Source organism: Fringilla coelebs, assembly GCF_963513975.1.
Source record: "Fringilla coelebs genome assembly, chromosome: 13".
NCBI lineage: Eukaryota > Metazoa > Chordata > Aves > Passeriformes > Fringillidae > Fringilla > Fringilla coelebs.
The window spans coordinates 5,323,091-5,341,782 of NC_140039.1; the positions used below are offsets into that span (position 1 = coordinate 5,323,091).

The window sequence follows — 18,692 nt, forward strand, 5'->3', positions numbered from 1 at the left end:
TAAAAATCAGAAACAAAACAACAGAAAACACACCATGCACCCCCCCCAAAAAAAATTCTTTATAAACTAATCCTGTTCATATATGTGAGTTTATATGCTAATTTTTTACATCAATTTAACTCTTCAGCACTGAAAGCTTAATATTGCTATTTTCAACCAAATGATGTTCTTTGCATGCAAAACACTGGGCTGCTGAGTTCCTTTCCTGGGCTGCCTCACATTTTAAGGCCCAAATTATGAAAGGCCTTGGGTGCTTTGGGCCTTTCCTGCCCATGTCTGGGATCCTCAGATTATCTCTCAGGAGGCTGTATTTTGTATAGGGCCAGCCAGCTTTGAATTTGAGGAAAATTCAGCCTATTCAATTTATGAATTTTATTATAAATCATTGCATAGTAAAATAAAATTATAGATTGCCAGTGTAATGAAATTATTAACTGTTTGTGTTGCCAGATAGAGTCAACATGGCTGCATTGCTGTACCTTTTTTCATTTCACCCATAAATATTTAGATCAGGAACAGTATGTGAAAGCATTTACTTTTACTTTGTAATGTGTTCAATAATTTGTACCTTTATCTTCAGTACCTGTCAGTTTTCTGTCTCAGTTAAAATAGGCCACAGGACAGCAGCATTTCCTTTTTGAAAGAATTGTGCAACACAGCAACACAGAAATAGTTAATTTTTAAAAGAGATTCCCTTTAGAAATGCCAGAGTATCAGAATTTATTAAATAATCTATCTTCATCCATTCAGTCAAAATTCAACCACATTTCTAAGATGTCAGTGTGATTTCTCCTGACACACAGGGGTTAAAATGCTTTACCAAGATTTTTCACTCACTCTTTTTTAAATGCATTGCACAGAAATGAGTTACATTTACCCACAGCAGCCAGACCAGTTGCACTTTCTGATAGTTTCAGTTGGATGTGCGTGCAAACATTCACACAGAACAAAAAGCAGCTCAACGGGCATCGCACACTTCATCTAGAAAGGCATTTCTGTTCAGTATTGCTAAATATAGCCCACATTATTTCATTTCAAATATTACATATTTGCAAAGTTAACATGAAGTTTAAGCCATTCAACACCATGCTTTAAGCAGTAATTTAAAATGTAAAACATTTTACCTTGTAATCTAACCTAACAGCAGATTCTGCTTGCTGTCATTTAGTCTCCCGTTGCAAATGAAACAAAATCTCAGTGATATCTTTAAAACAAACAGAGAAACTGTAGGGATTGTTGAAACATGTGAGCTGATTCCTTAGTTAAGTCTGGAATAGCTTCTTCCCCTGGGGAGCCAGGGCTGAGTTCTGTGTGCAGAGCCTCAGCTCGTGCTGGTGCTGGGAGCGCTGGAACCTCGCTCGGGCAAATGAGGAGCAGCACAATGCCTCTGGTCCCGAGGCTGACAAGGCACAGCTGGAAATCCTTTTCCAGCGCTTACAGTCACATAAGGAACAAGGAAATGGAGTGTTTGCAAAAGAAACAAAAAATGTGTATTTTATTCGGTGCTGGTTTAGGTATTTAGAAGGTTAGTTTCCAGGTGGCATGACTTTAATGTAGATTTATATAAAATAATAAGTTCTAATACACTTTGGCAGATGTAGCCTTAACATAAAAGCATTTATTAAAATTAGAACTTTTTTTTTCAATTCATGTTTTCCTAATCCCCTCCTGCACTTAAAGCCTGTCATCTATAAGCAGCAAGCCTTTTTGTTGACGTTTTAGCATGGAAAGTTTTTCTTTTGTCCATTTACAGCAATGATTTCACTGCAAGTTGTAGCTTATGCATGGAAAATAAAACGACTGAAGCACTTTCCCTTCATTTTTTCTCTTTGTACGGCTAATTACATCCTGAAACATGATCCTGAAGCTCAGTTCTGCAGAAGCTGCAGGGAAGTTGGTGATCCAGAGAGGAGAAGGGAGTTAAGGGTACATTACCACAAGTCCTGTGTGTGCCAGCAGAGCCTTTTCCTGCATCCCCGGGTCGCTGCGAGTGTCCAGGGGGTGTGGGATGGGTCTGCTGAGCTTCAAAATGACAAATTCACCTGGGACACCGAGTTTTCTGAGTTCTGCTGACATTAAAAATCTGTAGTTTCCTTGAACTCACAGTCTGAGGAATATTTAGACAGATAGTCATGGAATGGTGTAACCATTGAGTTAACCATAATTGTTAACTGGTGTGTGGTGGAAAGATACTGGGAGAACACATTGTCTCTTAAAATAGGCATCCAGTTCCTACTGGCTCTGCTTTGCAAAGGCAAAAGAAGAAATATTGAACTTTGGTAATTTATTTGGTGATGTTTGAAAGGAAAGGAGACAGTCACGTAAAAAATGGAGTGAAAATCTGGATGGAAGGAACTTTAAAGTTTATTCCATTCCACCCCCTGCCATGGGCAGGGACACCTCCCACTGTCCCAGGCTGCTCCAAGCCCCAATGTCCAGCCTGGCCTTGGACACTTCAGGGCTCCAGGGGCAGCCACAGCTGCTCTGGGCACCCTGTGCCAGGGCCTGCCCAAGTCCCTACAGGGAAGAATTCCTTCCCAGTCTCATCTAACCCTGCCCTCCTTCAGCTTCAGGCCTTTCCCCCGGGCCCTGTCATTCCATGTCCTTGTCCCAAGCCCCTCTCCAGCTCTCTGGGAACCCCTTTAGGCTCTGGAAAGGGCTCTGAGGTGTCCCCAAAGCCTTCTCTTCTCCAGGCTAAATGGCCCCAAGTTTTCATCAGTGAGGTGTAGACACACCCTAAGAGATCCTTCAGTCAGCTATGGGGATTTAGAATTTTTACTGTATGTCTGTGAGGCCCTTGCTTATCTTCTCAACTTCTATTTAGGAAGTAAAGACAGCCTGAGGGATCTGCAAAGACACAGGTCCCTCTTCATGAAAATGGCATTGCACCTTCCTGCAATGAGCAGTAACACTTGAAAATTGTAGGAGCTGTTAAAGAGTGGCCTGTGGCTGCCTGGTATCAGGAAGGTTTAGGATTTTTAATTGGAAAAAAAATGTGTACGAGGGTGGACATCATCTGCTGCTGCTGCCTTTCAATAGGATTTAAATCTGTGTAAGATTAATAATTAGATTAACTTTAATATTGTTATTTACATTAAAACGTTCATCATAAACTTGCCTGTTGTAATAACTAAAGAAAAAATGCTGTATATTCTGCTAAAAGTTCAGATTGGGATGGCAATTTTTTTTTCAGCCATGCACAGTTCAGGTAGTTTTCTGTGTGAGTGCAAATACTGCTGTGTCCTCAGGGATCTGATATTGACTGGTTTTATGGGAATGGTTCATCCAAAAGTGCAGAGCAAGCTGCCAATCTCTGCTTCATCTGCAATTTGTGTTATGCCTGTCCATCCCATGGCCAGCCACTGGAATGAGCTGTGCAATGGGAATGCTTTGGTCTGTTAAGATGTCTCAATGTGGAATTGTGTCCTTTGAGGAGAGAAGGGGCAGACTAAACAGCAGTGAAAAATAATTATAATAACTTTTTATGATTTTATATCTTAGGGCAACCTGCCACTGTTGGTTTGTGTCTTGAGCAAGAGCCATAGGATGTGAGAAATGGCTGCAAAGGCTGGAGCCTCTGGCATGGATTCTTCCCTTTTCCTCTCACAACAAGAACGAATAGTCAGTGTACAATAATACTGTTGGGTTTTTCCCCTTTTTATCAATTTTACTTCTTTCTTTAGGAGGCAATGGAGGGAAGAAAAACATTCACTGCTGTGCCCCTGTTCTAAACCTCATAGGAGGTCAAATTAATGTATAAGTTAACAGAATTGTGATGCTGAGAAGAGCTTATAGATTTTCATCTTCTGTTTAAAAGGCCACTTAAAAACATGGAGAATGGTGAAATAGGAGAAATAACTTGTGTTTATCAAAAGCCTTCAAGGTGCCTGCAGTGTAATATCTTTGTCATCAAAGAAAGCCAGCAGGCTGAAGGAATAGAAGGAGGCTATCTTAAAATAAAAATCATTAGGCCAACTTAAATGTAGAAAGTATGAAGAGTCCAGAGTGTTCTGTATGTAGGAAGAGTCCAGAGAAAGGAGAGTTGAAATGACTGTTTATGGTCACAGCATACAGAGGCCATGAAACTCAGCTCTGTATCATACCTTTCAGAAATGGAATCTTCTATCTGCAGAATGGCCAGACCAAGTGGGGTGGCAGCAGGAATTGCCTTCACTGGGGCAGTGGATGACAGGAGTAGCCTGGCTGAGCAGAGCAGAGGAAATCAAGAGTTCACTTCAGCCAGCCCTGACCATTTCTGTGTTGCAGGACTCTCCTCCCCACCTTTCCTGTGGCTGCACTCAGGAGCTCGAGCAGGCCGGCGAGTCCAGCCTGCTGCTGGGAGCAGGGCAAGGGGCCAGAGCAGGGCTTTGTCCTGCTGGTTTGAAAGGCAGCAAGGACAGAGGCAGCTCCTCTTGGCTGCCCAGATCTCATTATTTGCTTACCTTCTATTCCTTTATTCCCTTTCCTCCCTTTCACCCTCACAAGTTCTTTTCTCAACCATTTCAAAATACTCAGCCAAGGTTTACAGCTTCCCTTCTGACTCCATGTTGCAGACTTATACCTATTTAATAATTGCAATCTGGTTGTCCTATCCTTTTTTCCTTGAGCATCAAAGGAAAACTGATAGTCCCTATCCTTCCTTTTTAACTCTGCAATGTCCAGCCTTTGCATGTTACAGCCTGGTTTGGGGCACTACAGGGCAGTGGCCACCTGCATATACAGGATTTTCCTTTTCTTATGTCTGTCCTGAAACCCTTTGTGGTATCTCCCTCATGGTGCCACAGGTGAGCAGTAGCCGTATGCAGACCTCTGATCATTTTATATGCTTGCAAAATATCCATTTCCCTGGGGGGAACCCCAGACCTTGGTACCTGTTTCCATCTCTCACCTGGCACCAAGAGTACATTCTATAGATTTAAATGTTCCACAGTCATTATTTTTAACAGCTTTCTCTCACATTTTATCAAAAATAGATATTTTACTTATACCTCCTGGCTTGCTGTGTTTTTTACAGAAGGGTTGTGTTGAAGTTGGATCTGTTATTTAATTTAAACATTGATCAAAATATCATTTCCATGGGTCAAAAAAACTTATCCACATTCAGGAATGTGAGGTTATTTCTGCTTTGTTCAAGAATTGGAATAAAAAGAGACAGCCGAAAATTGCAGCAGCAGTTTTTTAACCTTCCAATGAAATATAAGAACAGAGTGACATTTTTAAATTGTTTTACTCTTTGTTGTCGTGATGAATCCGTGCAGTTGCTGACTGGTTTTGATCAGAGACAAAGACAGAATCCTAAACTTTGCAATTACTTATGTGGTTTACTCTTTTTAACATCAAACACACAAGTTTATAGTTGGAAAAAAGTAGCAATGGGGAAAAAATGTTCTAACTGTTAAAGTCAGCACAAAACATGAGATGGGGAATTTGGGATTGGCAGCACAGTGCATGTCTGAAACCTGTACCAGTTACTGCATTCCTTCTCCAATCAGTGGTCACAAATATCCTTATGGAAAAAAATATAGGAAAAGATGAAATACTGCTGGTAAACCTTGAGATATTAAACACAGATTTCTTTCACATATTTACAAATATTAACAATACATTGCAAAAAGCATGGGGTACATCATTAGGTGGGAATTAACCTAAAATTGCAATGGGAGATGTGTGTGGCTGGAGGTATTTACATTTTAAAAAGCTTAATTTTCAACTGTAGCTGCATCCTAATTTCAGTTCTTTACTGCAGTGAACAGAATATTAACATTCATTAGCACAACTTTCTGAGGACACTAATTATTGCCACAGCTGGTTGCCTCTTGGTTAGGTTTCTGTTCAATCCCACAGCATCAGTTTTAATTTGTGGTATGTTTTTTCAAATTGTATCTGAAATGCCAGTGACCAAACAGATGAAGTAATTTGTAAAGCCTTTCTTCAGAGCTACCTGAAATTTAAGCTTTTACATATTGCCTCTATGTGCATTAGTGAAGAAATGTGGTGGAGTCTCTCTTATATCATTACCTGGAGCTGTTCCCTGTGTGGTCCAAAGCAAGGTGCCCACCTACCTTGAATAAATACGGCTTTAAACCCCTGGCCTTTGTAAGGAAAGATGGAAGATTTCCCCTGTCCTTCTGCCTTTCTGTCAAATAATATCCCTTCTTTTTAGGGGTTCAAATGGTGACACTTCCCTGTGTGTTGGGTAGTTCTATTTCAGCTCTGTGCTGACTCATGTTTTTCCAAAATGCTCAACTCAGCACATCCCTTGTGTGTCTGAAACAGCACAAAGAGCTCAGCCTGGGGCTTGGTTCCCTCCTGTGCCAGTAATGAGCATTGTTACTCATCAATAGAACTTAGAGGTTTCCAACTTTTTTCTGAAATAATTGTGTTTTGCAGCAGTTGTTCAGTTTCCAGCATGAGCCATAAGCCTCCTGTAGGTTTTCATTCATGTCCTTACTTCTCATATCCAGTTCCATTTCTTCAAAAGGCAGCTCCATCCCACCACAGCAAAGGGACAGTGTTTCTCTTAAATAAAGATTGGGCTATAGTGAACAGATAGAAAATTCTGTTTTAAATAACTATATCTAGAAATATGTCATTATATATAGGAAATACTGAAAAAATTGAAATAGAGAAAAGTCTGTATTTAAATATATTAATTATAGAAAATAAGAGTATGTAATTATTCTAGTGGTCTTTCTCTATTTGTTTGCCATTCTCATCTGGTTTCCATTTTCTTCCTCGTGCTTGGTTGCACTTTCCATTTCCATATGAAACACTATGTACTTCTCTAAAAAGTGAATGCATCTTTTTTTTAGCTTCTCTTGTGCACCATTTCCATCTCAGACTGTATCAGAACTGACATGTGAAAATTGAGCTTGATCTTACAGATAAAACTGGTGGTTTGAAATGTCAACAGGGAGACAGGGTTGGGTTCCTGTGACTTGCTGCTGATATCCCTGTTGTTTGGGGCCTCTGATGTTTTCCCCTTGGTTTTAAATTTAAGCAGGAATTAGTAGCAGGATGCCTGTCCACTGAGAGACTGTCTCAGGAAGGAGATGTAAACTGAGGACACAAATATTTTGGAGCATTTTAGTCAAAACGAAGGATTTGTTGGCAGCTGGGACAAGGAGACACTTTGAGGACAACGACAAAGTTTGCTTGTGGTTTCCTTTTAGATTTAAAAATTAGTTGTCTTTGCCTGTTGATTCATGTTTTTCCCATTACAAACAGTAGCATCAAATGGTTTGTTTGGGTGAATTAGTGGACAATGACAAAAATTATTTGTACAGCAAATCAGTGAGAGTCTGAAGGGGCAGAATGGCAGGATAAATGTGTGTGTATGTACAGATATCTAATTTTTTAATTTGACTGTTAATACCATATCAGTATTTTTGATTATCACTTTTCTGGAGATTTATAATTGCAGAGTGCACAAAATTCAGAACTGACTGCGAGTCAAAAACACCCATTAAGTGATTAATTATGTTTGCTTTATGGGTCTGATGGCCAAACTGTGGCCACTCTAAACAAGCAGGAGTTGTGCATCTCCTGACACTCCAGCACAGTTCCCCCTGTGTCATCTTCCAGGAGGGAAATGTTAAAAACAAACAAAAAAGACCTCTGAGCAGGTTATGTTTTTCTGGATGGCTCTGTGTATGGTTTATAAACATGCCTTGTTGAAGGAGAACATTGGTGTGGTTTGGTTTTTTCCCAGGATCAGACAGACTTTGCCAATCATTTTTATTATGATTTCTCTCTGTTCTTCACATTAAATGCTGCGTGCTCCCTTTCCTTTGGGAACTGGAGGAATCATCAAATGGCTGGAGAATGAACAGAGTTATTTCTGAAACACTGGGTTCTGTTTTCATGATACAGGATGAGGAGAAGTTTGGGGCTGGGGACAGAGATTGGTTCCCTTGTAATTCCTGTTGCACCTACACATCCCATGTGCTAGACAATCCCAGCTTCCCTCTTGGACCATCCCTGTGGAAATGCTTGCACAGGCTTTGCTGTCAATGATCCCTGTGAGTCCCAGCCCTGGATATTGTACTTTTCTATGATTTATTTGCTATTTTTCTGTATTTCACAGCCTTTGCTTCTATTACACAACGTGAATTGTCCAAGGTGGAATAAACTGATTTTGTTTTATAAGGTCCATTCCCAGCAAGTACTTGGGGAGCTGAATGTTATGGTATTTTTGTCTCATGGGAGTAAGCAGGAAAGATCCTGTGAGTTAATAAGGATTGAACAGTTAGACAATAATTCTGAATTCATAGATATGCTAGAGACCAGAAATTTTTGTGATTTTGGAGGTCTAGGAGCTGTACAGCTACAATTGGAATTATTTTAAGAGGTTTTAGGAGGCACAAATATGTGCATAGTCTAGACAGTGCTACTTCTGCACTGGCAGGGGCAGCTGCAAGAAATGCTAATGCAGGAGCTGAGTCCAAACCAGGGAGGGGGAAAGTAGGAAAAGCCAAAGGTGAAGAATATGTTGGAGGCCTCAGATGTTAGAGCTCAATGTGTTTGGGAAGAGTCATCCAGAGGTCTTTCTACCGTGGAAAAAATGAATATTGAAGTAATCCAGAGCTCCATTTTAAACATTATGGTGCTTGCCTTTCTTCTCAAGTTTTCCATGGGATTGTCTGGATATCCCTTATAGGTCCTGCTCTGGGACTCAGCCTGGGTTTGGGAATGGAGACTGAGTGTTACAGCCTTGTTTTTTACATGAGCTGGGGGTAACTCCATGTTTAAATTCTGGGAATGGAAATCTTCCTTTTGTCTGCTGCTTTAATTTCCTTTTTCTTGAACTATTTTTACTCAAGAGGGTTGAGGGCTCCTTCCTCAGATCTTTCTGTGTGAAAGGCTGGGAAAGGTTGGTGCTCCAGGATCCAGGCTGCAGCAGACATTATTCCACAGCTTTTAGGACCAATCTCCTGCTTTGTACACAAGGAAAACTTTAAACATTCACCACGTTTGCACACAGGAATGCTTGAATCGCTTTACTTCCTTCGAGCTTTAAAAACACAAGAGAACTGAACTGATTGCTTGGGAAACTGAAGAAGGAAAAAGAGAAAGTTTTAATATTTACTTTCCTTTCAACTGGGCTTCTACCAGAACAAAACATATTGTTACCAACAGTTTTGAAATGTTTCTGCAAGGCCAGCAATTGAAATTCAAATTATGAAATGCCTGAAGTTTGCATTGAGAGTGAATGAAATGCACTGGCAGCTGCACTGGTATTGTCAGTGAGTGCTCCTTGTGTTGTTGCAGTACCTAAGCAATGAAACAAATATTTATCCACATGCATCACACAACATTCCTGGGCAGTGCAGCTTTGGCCTTTATAAACCAAATAAGGTGGAGCATAAGGAGATGTTTTTGCCTGGCAGCTGCCTGTGATTTCTCTTCCTGGATACACTAAAGAATTCTCCTTGCTGCCCTAAATTCTTTTCTACTCACCAGAACACAGCTATTTGAGTCAAAATCTAATTTGTTGTAGAGATTTGATCAAAAGTATAACAAAGTTTGCACACATACAGTGCTACAGGTTTTCAAGTTCCTTATTTTTGCTTCTGTTTTGTTTTTTTGAGGATGTTTTGCAGCTTTCTTGTGAAAGTTGTTGAGTAGATCAAAGTTTGAGGATAGTTGACCAATTTTGCAAGCCTGTTATTTAGCAGTGGATTGACAACTTTACACTCTCACACATACAATAATTATAAATTGGTGAATCTCTTCTTGCTGATGTTTGTGTCTTCTCAAGAATATTTCCTGTGTCCCTCTTGTTTGTGCTAAGGATGTGTTTGGAAATCTGAAATGTCGTGTTGTTGACAGCCAGATCTGAAGGACTGTGTTTGGGTATGACATGAAAAGAATTCAGTGGGTTCAAAGCTTCCAAGGGCTTTTCAGCTGGACCCATTCCTGCTCTTGTTGATAGCAACAGGCACTTCAGCACTGCATGTTAATATTTATTTTCACATAAGCAGCTGAGAATTGTAAATAACCAGACAAATGAAAGCTACTGGGTGGCAAATTTCTCTGGAGTCTGTCCAAAATGGAATGCTTTGTAGAACCATTAAAAGAGTCTGGATGTCTTGTAGGAAAGATTTCTGTGTGTCTGCAGTATGTTTTATGGGAAATATAGGTCTATAGGTAAAGCTTCACTTTTTACCTAATGCAGTTGTTAAACCTTTTTGTAAAGCTCAGGAAGAATAACAGAAATACTGCAGAGGTATTTGTGAAAGGAGGATGGACATAGCTGTGTATGTTAAAGGGAAAATCAGATTTTCTGGAGGCTGGTGGGTGATTATTTTACAAATTCAGGAGGATCTCTGCTATTCCTCACTGATAGCAAATCCAGGTGGAGCTAAAACTGGAGCTCAGCTTTGTTGGAGTGCCAGTCCCACAGGAGGCTTTGGGGTTGTTTTGTGCCAGCCCAGGTTCCTCCTGTGTGCGGTGAAGGGCAGGGCAGAGCTGCTCCTTAGACACCAACAGGACAGCACAGGCAGGTTTTGGCCAAACCCACTCTGCTGTGGGACAGTTTGCTCTAAGTGACAGACTGACCTCTCCATCAATTTAGAGCTCCTGGTGAGAAACGAAAATGGTATTTTGGATGTTCCAGGTGGGTCTATGGACATCTCTCTATTTACCAGGTAAGATAAATTTGCCCACGTAGAAGCAAATGACTCTTCAAACCTTCAAGAAAGATTTAAAAACCACAATAGTAAATGATGAGCATAAGCTGAGTACCTTGTCTAAAAACTTTCTTTAATCACACTTCTAAAAAGGTAAGTGTCTAACCTTGGACTAATTTAGATGAACTAGATGTTCTTCATTGTGTCCTATGGTTTATTTTTTAAATTAATCTGCCTACTTGGGAAAAAACTAACAGAGTGTTAGACCCAAGTCATTAACTAAATTCAGATGCTTTTATTTAGATGATGTTTAAATTGTGCTGTCTGGGTGAGCTTGATAATGTAAACTACAAAAGCAAGTTGGGCCACATTTGATAATCAACTTTTGTGTGGTATTTCAAATCCAAGTTGCTTTATGCAATTCTGGATCCTTTTACTGAAACTTCAAAAAGGCTTAGAGAGAATCCTGCAGCAACTTTTATACAGAAAAAAAAATAAAGATCTATGAGGTATCTTGCTTCTGTTGTAATGGAAGAAAACACAAACTTGGCTTAATTTGTCTCCTAAAAATTCTTTTCCTGCAGTCTGCTTCCTTCAGATTATTGAAAATTTGGCTCACAATTCTTTCTTCATGAATTGTTGATGCTTCATGCTGCTTTGCAATATGACATCTTTTTCCTTCCATAATTTTTCATCTCTGTATTGTCCTTGGCTGCTCATCATCTCTTGCTAAATTAGACATCTCTGCTGACTTCCACACGGTGCCGTTCATGAAGTTTATCATCAAGAAATATTTAATTATACCTCGCTGCAGAGGGAGGGAGGGGACTCAAAATACAACAGAGTGAAAACCAATATGTCAGTGAAGTTGTGGAGGAAGAACAGAACTGCTGAGTTGTGCTGGTTTTCCAGGTATTTCCCCCAAAATAAATGTCATGGGGCAGTGTCAGTGCTCTCCCACAACACCCCAACGAGTTCCTGTGCCCTGGGCTTGGAGCTGGGCCAGGGCCTGCCTCCACTGCCAGCTCAGTGTTAAGATAGTGTATTTTAAAATTTAAATAAAATACCAGAAAACCCCAAGAATTTTAAGCTGGAAAAATGTAGGGCTTAAAATGTTCATAAATTAGTGGAGATCTTTTACCTTGACACTTTTAAAGAGAAATACTGAAGAGATTTGTCTCTTGCCCAGCAAGAAAAAAAGTAAAAAAAAAAGGCATCTGCAGCCTCTGTGTTCCCTGTTTATTATCTACCCCTTCCTGTTCTTCCTGAGGTTTCATGTTCGTTTAATTCTATTTTTCCTCACAAAAATAAACCTCATGTATGTATTTTAATTTATTCCCAGGCTGCTGTAATTAAGTTGCAGATAAACACATGGTTGCCACATGACAAAGTGATATTGAAAGGAAATGAGACACAGAATTTTGTGTACTCAGGCCTTGGTTATGCTGGGTTGGCTCTTCTGTAGACCTACAGCCTAGATCCAATTAGGAAAAATACAAAAATTATGGAAAATTATTGCTCACATTGTGAGCATAGTGACAAACTGAATCATGTAAACTCATGGGGAGTCAAGCACGAAAAATTATAATGTTATGGAAATATGGAAGGAGGAAAATAAGTGGCAATGGAAATAGAGCAGGGGCCAAAAAAGAGAAGCTGTAATCAAGGGAAGAGAAAAGAAAAAGAACAAAGCAGAGGGATTTCAGTGGCAATGAGCACAGGCCCTGGATTTGGGGGGTCAGTGGTTTCAGGTACATGTGCAGGGCTGATCCACAGGAGGCAGCTGCAAGATTGAATCTTGGCAAAAGGATCAAGGACTCAAGTCACAGATCTGGGCAGGTCTGACACCAGGGGGGTGCAGAGCACTTTTTTTCCAAGTAACCAACCAGCTGTGCCTGTGCTGCAGGAGGGAACCAGGCGTGTCCTGAGCGTGGGAGAGATTCTGGTCAATGTTTGCAAAGATTTGTCCTGTCCAGGGTGTTATTTACAGAATCCCAGGATGGCTGGGGTTGGAAGGGATCTTTAAAGATCTCTCATCCCACTGTCCCAGGTTGCTCCAAGCTCCATCCAGCCTGGCCTTGGACACTTCCCGGGATGGGGCCACAGCTGCTCTGGGCACCCTGTGCCAGGGGTTCCCCACCCTCAGGGAACGATTCCTTCCCAATGCCCCATCTATCCCTGCCCTCTGGCAGTGGGAAGCAGTTCCCTGCTCTCCTCTCACTATTGCCATTGTCAGACCTTCTCATAGGCCCTCAAATCTGCTCCCAAAATTCTCTTTTCCTCCTCAAAAAAGTGAGACTTGCATGCTGGTTGTGTCACTTGTGATTTTAGTTTTAAAAGCGGAGGACTGAGCCTGGCTGAGCATGGGGGGTGGGCTGGGACTGCCACGGGGACAAAACCACTTCATCATTTTGGACAAAACCACTTTGACCCTGTGCTCTTCTCATCCTTGGTTCCGCCGGCGCCAGAGGTTTGGGTGATTGGCATCACAGGGATCACCAGCAGGACTGGTTTGCTTGAGGAACTTTCCCTCAAGATGGGAAGATGGGAGCTGTATTTATTCTGAGACTTAATTACGAGTGGTGAAGCGTCATAAATCCCTTCTGAAAATACAGTGTTTCTCTGGGGTGTAATTTAGTTGAAGAGTTCTTGGTTACAGTTGCTTTGGTTGCACAAAGTGAAAAACTTCCACTTTTTAGATGTGCCTTTATTGCTTTAGTGAAATTCATTAAGAAATTACTGGTGTTATGGCCATGTTGGGATTTGAAGTCTTGGTGCTCCCAGCCATGTGTGATTTTAGTGGGTGATATCGTGGCCTTAGCTGAGCAAACCATACAGAGAAATCACCTGAATCAGAGCCCAGGTTTAGAAATTGCTCCTCTCCATAGAGGAGCTCGTGGTACCATAACTCTTTATATACATCCTTCTTCTAGAACAGCAAGTTCAGAATTAGCAGTAAAAGGGAGCTGTTGTTCCAGCTGGGAGTAGTTGTGTGTTTTCTTGCTAAGTGGGACAAAAGCAAATTTATCTGCTTTTATCTGGTATTCCTCTTGCCAATTTTGCTTTGTATTTGTAGCTACAGCTTTTAAGCTGAACACATTTATAACATTTTCCTTAGCAGAGATTTTGTGTGCAGAAAATTGCAGTGCAGCTGCAGAATAATGTATTTTGTTGAGAAATAGCTGCTACAAGTGTATTCCCTGGGATGGCTCCGTGTGTGTGTAAAATCTGTCATGGGAGCAGGGCAAGCTGTGCATTCCATCACCACGGTGCCTTTGTGGTTTGAGACTGTTCCTGTTTGAGACAAAAGTTCCCATAAGATTCCCTGCTTGGACTCCTGAAGGAGCTGGAAAAGCAATTTCCGTCTAGGAGTAATAATAGCTCGGACTTTTGGTTTTGATCATAAGCTGACATTTAAAAGTCATCTGAGGAAAGATATTTCTTGATGAAAGTCAGGTTTTGCTCGATGCAGTTGAGGCTGATCCTTCCCATCTGCTATCACATCCTTGATGGGATCTCTTTCCCTGGCCTTGGGTCTGGTTTACAAGATCCCTCAGGAGTTCCTGACTTTCCCAAGAGACCTTTCAGTGGCTCAGCTCATTGTGTTACTCTGGTTTTATTGCTCAGCTTTTCTTTTCCTCAAGGAAAATTTGGAAAGTTGCTCAGCAGAGAAGATGAGGTGGTAATGTGGTACTCACAGAGTGTTTGGAATTGGGGATCTGCCCATGCTCACCTTGTGCCTGGCTGTTCAGTCACCTGCCAGATCCCTACCTTTTTAACTGTGGGATTCAGAGCCTGTATTCAGTATTTTGGGTAGAATTTGAGGCAGATTGCATGACTGCATTTCCCAGAGTTCATTCCTGGAACTGTCAGTGTTTAAGGTTGCTGCTTGATCCTGGGTGTGGTAGCTTTGCTTCCTGCCCCCATGGGTGTTGCTGGAAGGTGGGAATGGCAGCTGGGATCCTCACACGGATCTGGGCCGGGACTGCCTCAACCACTGCCAGGGCTTGGGTTATAGCAAACAGGGATGTAGGTATTTGTGGTTTGGCTTTTTGTGTGTTTTGTGGATAGCTAAAATATGACCTTTCCCACTGAAAGCTGGATTTTATCCCAAATCCTGTGAATTTCACACAGGATTGGCTTCTCACAGCATTCAGGTTGGTGGCCAGAGCCCCGGCACTGAGGGAAGGCACAGAACGGCCCTTGCTGTGTGCAGGACACACTGGAGCTCCCTCTCCCAGGTACAGGGAAGCTCTGCCACAGAAAACCATTCACTGGGCTTTCCTTGAGTTGCCTCTGGCTTCCATAGAATATAAATACCCCCCCTCCCCAAGCTTTGGGGGAACATGTCAGCTGCACAGGAACTCCTGAGACAGCCCTGGGAGCATTTCATTTTGTTTTGGCCATTGTAACTCTTATCTGGTTCCTCTGATCTGTTTTCTCTGGTGATTGCTGATGTCTGGGTGTGGGTGGATGAAGTGACTCAGTGTTCAGCTATGGGGTACTCAGGATCCCTTGTAAATGAGGGATGCACGAGCTGAGTTCCAGGTAGAAACTAATCCTGCATTTCCAGTATCTACAGCTTGGAGCTAAAGGATCCCTGGGTCCTCCCAGGCCTCTGACACCAGGCAAGGAGAGGCTCATGATGGAAATCAGACATGGGTTATTGAGGAGGAAAGCTTGGAAAGCTTTTGTTGTCAAAGGGGCATAATTCCACAGGGAGTAAAGCTGGAAGAGAATCCCTACTCTGCTGGATGAGTGACCTTTGATCAGCCACACTTCTAACATTGTAACTGCCCTGCTCAGTGTCCTCCCTTCAGTGTCTGTGTTCCCAGGATAGATCATGGTTGTTATCCTCACAGTAAATACTGGATACTGGGTAGAAATTAAAATGAGCAAATTCCATGTGCTGTATGTCATTTGGCATCCTGCACAGCCCCCTTCAGTTTGTCAGAAATTCCTAAACCAGAGCAAGGTCACATCTGGTAGCAATTTTGCTCTGCCAGATGAGGCGTAATCCCATAAAACCAAACTCATTTTCTCCAGTGCTGCTCAAAGCTGAGCTCTCCTGCTTCTTTTCCATAAGACCTGCTGCTTGTACTGGGAGCTCTGTGGAATGATTCAGGCTGGGAGACTTTTCACACTTTATAAACTGCAAGGTTTGGAACACAGCTTTGTGTCCAGCAGGACACGAGGCAGGACAAGCAGCCCAGCCCTGGAGTCTGTGGCTCCATTCTGTTTCCTTTTCCAGCAGCAGGTTCCTGCAGGATGCTGTTCCTTGGTGCTGGGTGTCTGTGCATGCCCTCATTCTCTGGGTACCTCATTCAGCCTGGCACCTGCAGCATCCATACAGAGCTAGGAGTGCTTTCAAAAGAGCTCTAAACTTCTGAGGCTTTCACTAGACACAGGGAACACGTCAGATGGACTAACAAAGTAATGGAGCAACCATCTACCTTTGCACATCATAGTAACTGAAAATAAATCTCAGAAACATGGAATTTTAATAGGAGCCAGTATTTTCATGTTTGATCCTGTTGCTGTTGTCCCATTTGTTGCTAACATTGGCTATTTTGGTATTTCATTAGCTTAATTACTCTTTCAAAGCCTTGTGTGGAGCTTGGTGTCCATCTCAAACCAGAGGGTACCAGTGACCTGTCATCACTCACAGAGGCAGGGGGTGACATGGTGATGTATTTATAAGATGTTATGAAATCCAATTAACAAACCTAGTTAAAATAAAAATTTTCTTTCAAGATTTCCTGGGTTTTATGTAAGGATCTTTAAAAAAAAGAAACCAACAGGTCAGAATTTCAGAGAGTGAGTATTGTTACTCTTACCTTAGTGCAATCCACTGTGGCTGGGTAGGAACCACCATATCTGCTGTGATTTTTATGAACCAATTGAACCTTCTTGTTCACAGGCCAAGTATCCTGACATCGTGACCCTTCCAGAAGGACTGCTGGGAGATTTTATAATTCTAAGGAACCCCAAAGTTTCTGGGTAAGCCAATAAATGCATTTCTGTATTCACACAGGTGAGGGATTGCACAGGCAGGGCAGCAGCCTTGTGCTGTAGCTCTGGGCTCCTTCTGTGGCAGGAGGTGCAGGGATCCCAGTCCCATCCCAGCAAAGCCCAGTTCCTTGCCATTAAAGAACAGAAGGGTATTTACTGTGCAATGGAAGCAAAGCAGCTGTGGCTCTACTTTTCCATTGTTTTAGAAGGAAAACAGTTAGATGAAGGAATTATTACCTACCAGGCACACGAGATTTGTTTGGCCTCCCCAGGAGAGATGTTCCAGTACATTTGGGATTTCCAGCAGGGGAAAAAAATCCTTACAGTTAAATGTAAGATGGTGTAACTATCACTGTCAGGAATTCTGTAAGGGCCGTGAAAAGCAACTACTTTGTGGCAGGATCAGACCATTCCCTTCTCCTGTTAAACCTTGCTTTTACATGCTTTCATTTACATGGAAATAAGGCACAGCTTCATTCAGCCAAACTTGCCTTTTAAAATTAAATGTTTTAATTTAGGGGTGCAGGAATGAATTGCTCTTAAACTATCCCACATAGGGTAGAACTTGCTTTATTTTACAGTTTCTCCTCTGGTGCCAGTTGCCAATCCCATTACCCTCATTCCTTCTCACCCATAGTCATGAAACACAAGAATATAAAAGTCATTTCAGTGGCTTGGTAGAAAACAGACTGGCATAGAAATTTGTTTGCAAAATCCAAGAACAAGCTGTGTGCCAATTCCCAAAGGATTTGTAAAAATGAAGTGGCAAAAGGCTGACAAATCACATTGGAAGGAAACTCTTAAGAGTCATGATGGGTTGAACACTACTGAGAAAGGAACCTTGCTCCTCACAGTGACTCACTGTGCAGACCAGCGTTGGATTAGGAAAGCCTTTCCTCCAGTAAGGGAGGTGAGGGTTGGAGGGAACAAAGGGAGCTGTAAAGCAGCAGCTCTGCTGTGGATGGTGTTCTGGACTCACCTCCTGCCTCACCATTCCCTTGGGATGGTGCAGTGATCCCATCCCACTGTGAAAGCTGGCAATCATGACTGGCCTTGCACAACCACCAACACTATTCCTGAAGAAGTAACAGTGTTATTTGGATTTTTTTTAAATTAAAATCAAAGAACTGCAGGAAGGCAATGCAGGCCTTGGACAGATGTCTACCTGCCATTAGTCTAAAAGGGCCATGAATAGCAGGGTAGCCCTTATTCCAAACCCAGCACATCACCATTTATGCCAAGACTTCTGAAACACGTTTCCTGTTCTCATCACCTGATCCTGAGTGTAGATATTAGGTGAGGAGTAGAGTCAGGGGACACTCGGTGCTCTCTCTACTTTGCTTTCCTCTCACTTTTACTGCACTGCAAATCTGGATGTAGCCAGAGCCTTTCCTTGTCATTGGATTGATGTGTTCCTGCTTCCCGAATCCAGAGATGGTTCATTGCATTACGTGAGGTGAATTTTGTTGCAGAGCACGAGGTTGAACCTTGTGACTGCTGCACTTCTGGCTTTGAAGGAACCTCAAAGCCAGCGCCTGGTTAACCTGAACGGCCTTTGCTGTACCTGGTACAGGTTTGAATTGGTGATTGTCTGGAAGATCCATCTTGATGAAGAATGGACCACTACACCTGTCCTGGACCTGCTGCCCAAAGTACCAGAGCAAGGTAATCCCAATCACTTCAGGGACTGTTCCTGAACTGCCAGGTCCTGGTTTTGGCCATGGAACTCCAGTTCCCAGAGGCCAGCCACAGAAACCCACCCCAAGTCACCAGCAGCTACACTTCACCTCCTGTGCAACCTCCAGGGGCTCACAAGCCCTGTCTGCCTGCAGGCATCCTGCTTTACCCACCTGCTGCCAGCCCTGCTGCCACTCTTGGCCAATAACCTGCACTGCTGTGTTTCTCCTGCAGTCCTGGAGCAGAGGATGAGGAGTGTGGAGAGCATCCCTGGCGGCTTCCGCAGCGCGGTCCAGCTCTTCGGGATCGAGGCAGCCATCAAGAACCTGATCGAAATGCTGGGCTGAGGAAAATGAATGCCAGCATTACTTA

General features: G+C 42.3%; 1 protein-coding gene across 1 annotated transcript in view; it reads left to right on the forward strand.

The window, feature by feature from the left end:
- CENPP (centromere protein P) overlaps positions 1-18,667 on the forward strand; it is a gene marked incomplete at its 3' end in the record, with an annotated part of 112,387 nt that extends 93,720 nt beyond the window's left edge. The window contains exons 7-9 of the mRNA XM_084214270.1: positions 16,552-16,631; positions 18,217-18,308; positions 18,555-18,667. Of these exons, the coding sequence (XP_084070396.1) occupies positions 16,552-16,631; positions 18,217-18,308; positions 18,555-18,667 (285 nt within the window). The remainder of the gene's footprint in view (positions 1-16,551; positions 16,632-18,216; positions 18,309-18,554) is intronic.
- Positions 18,668-18,692: the final 25 nt, after the last annotated feature.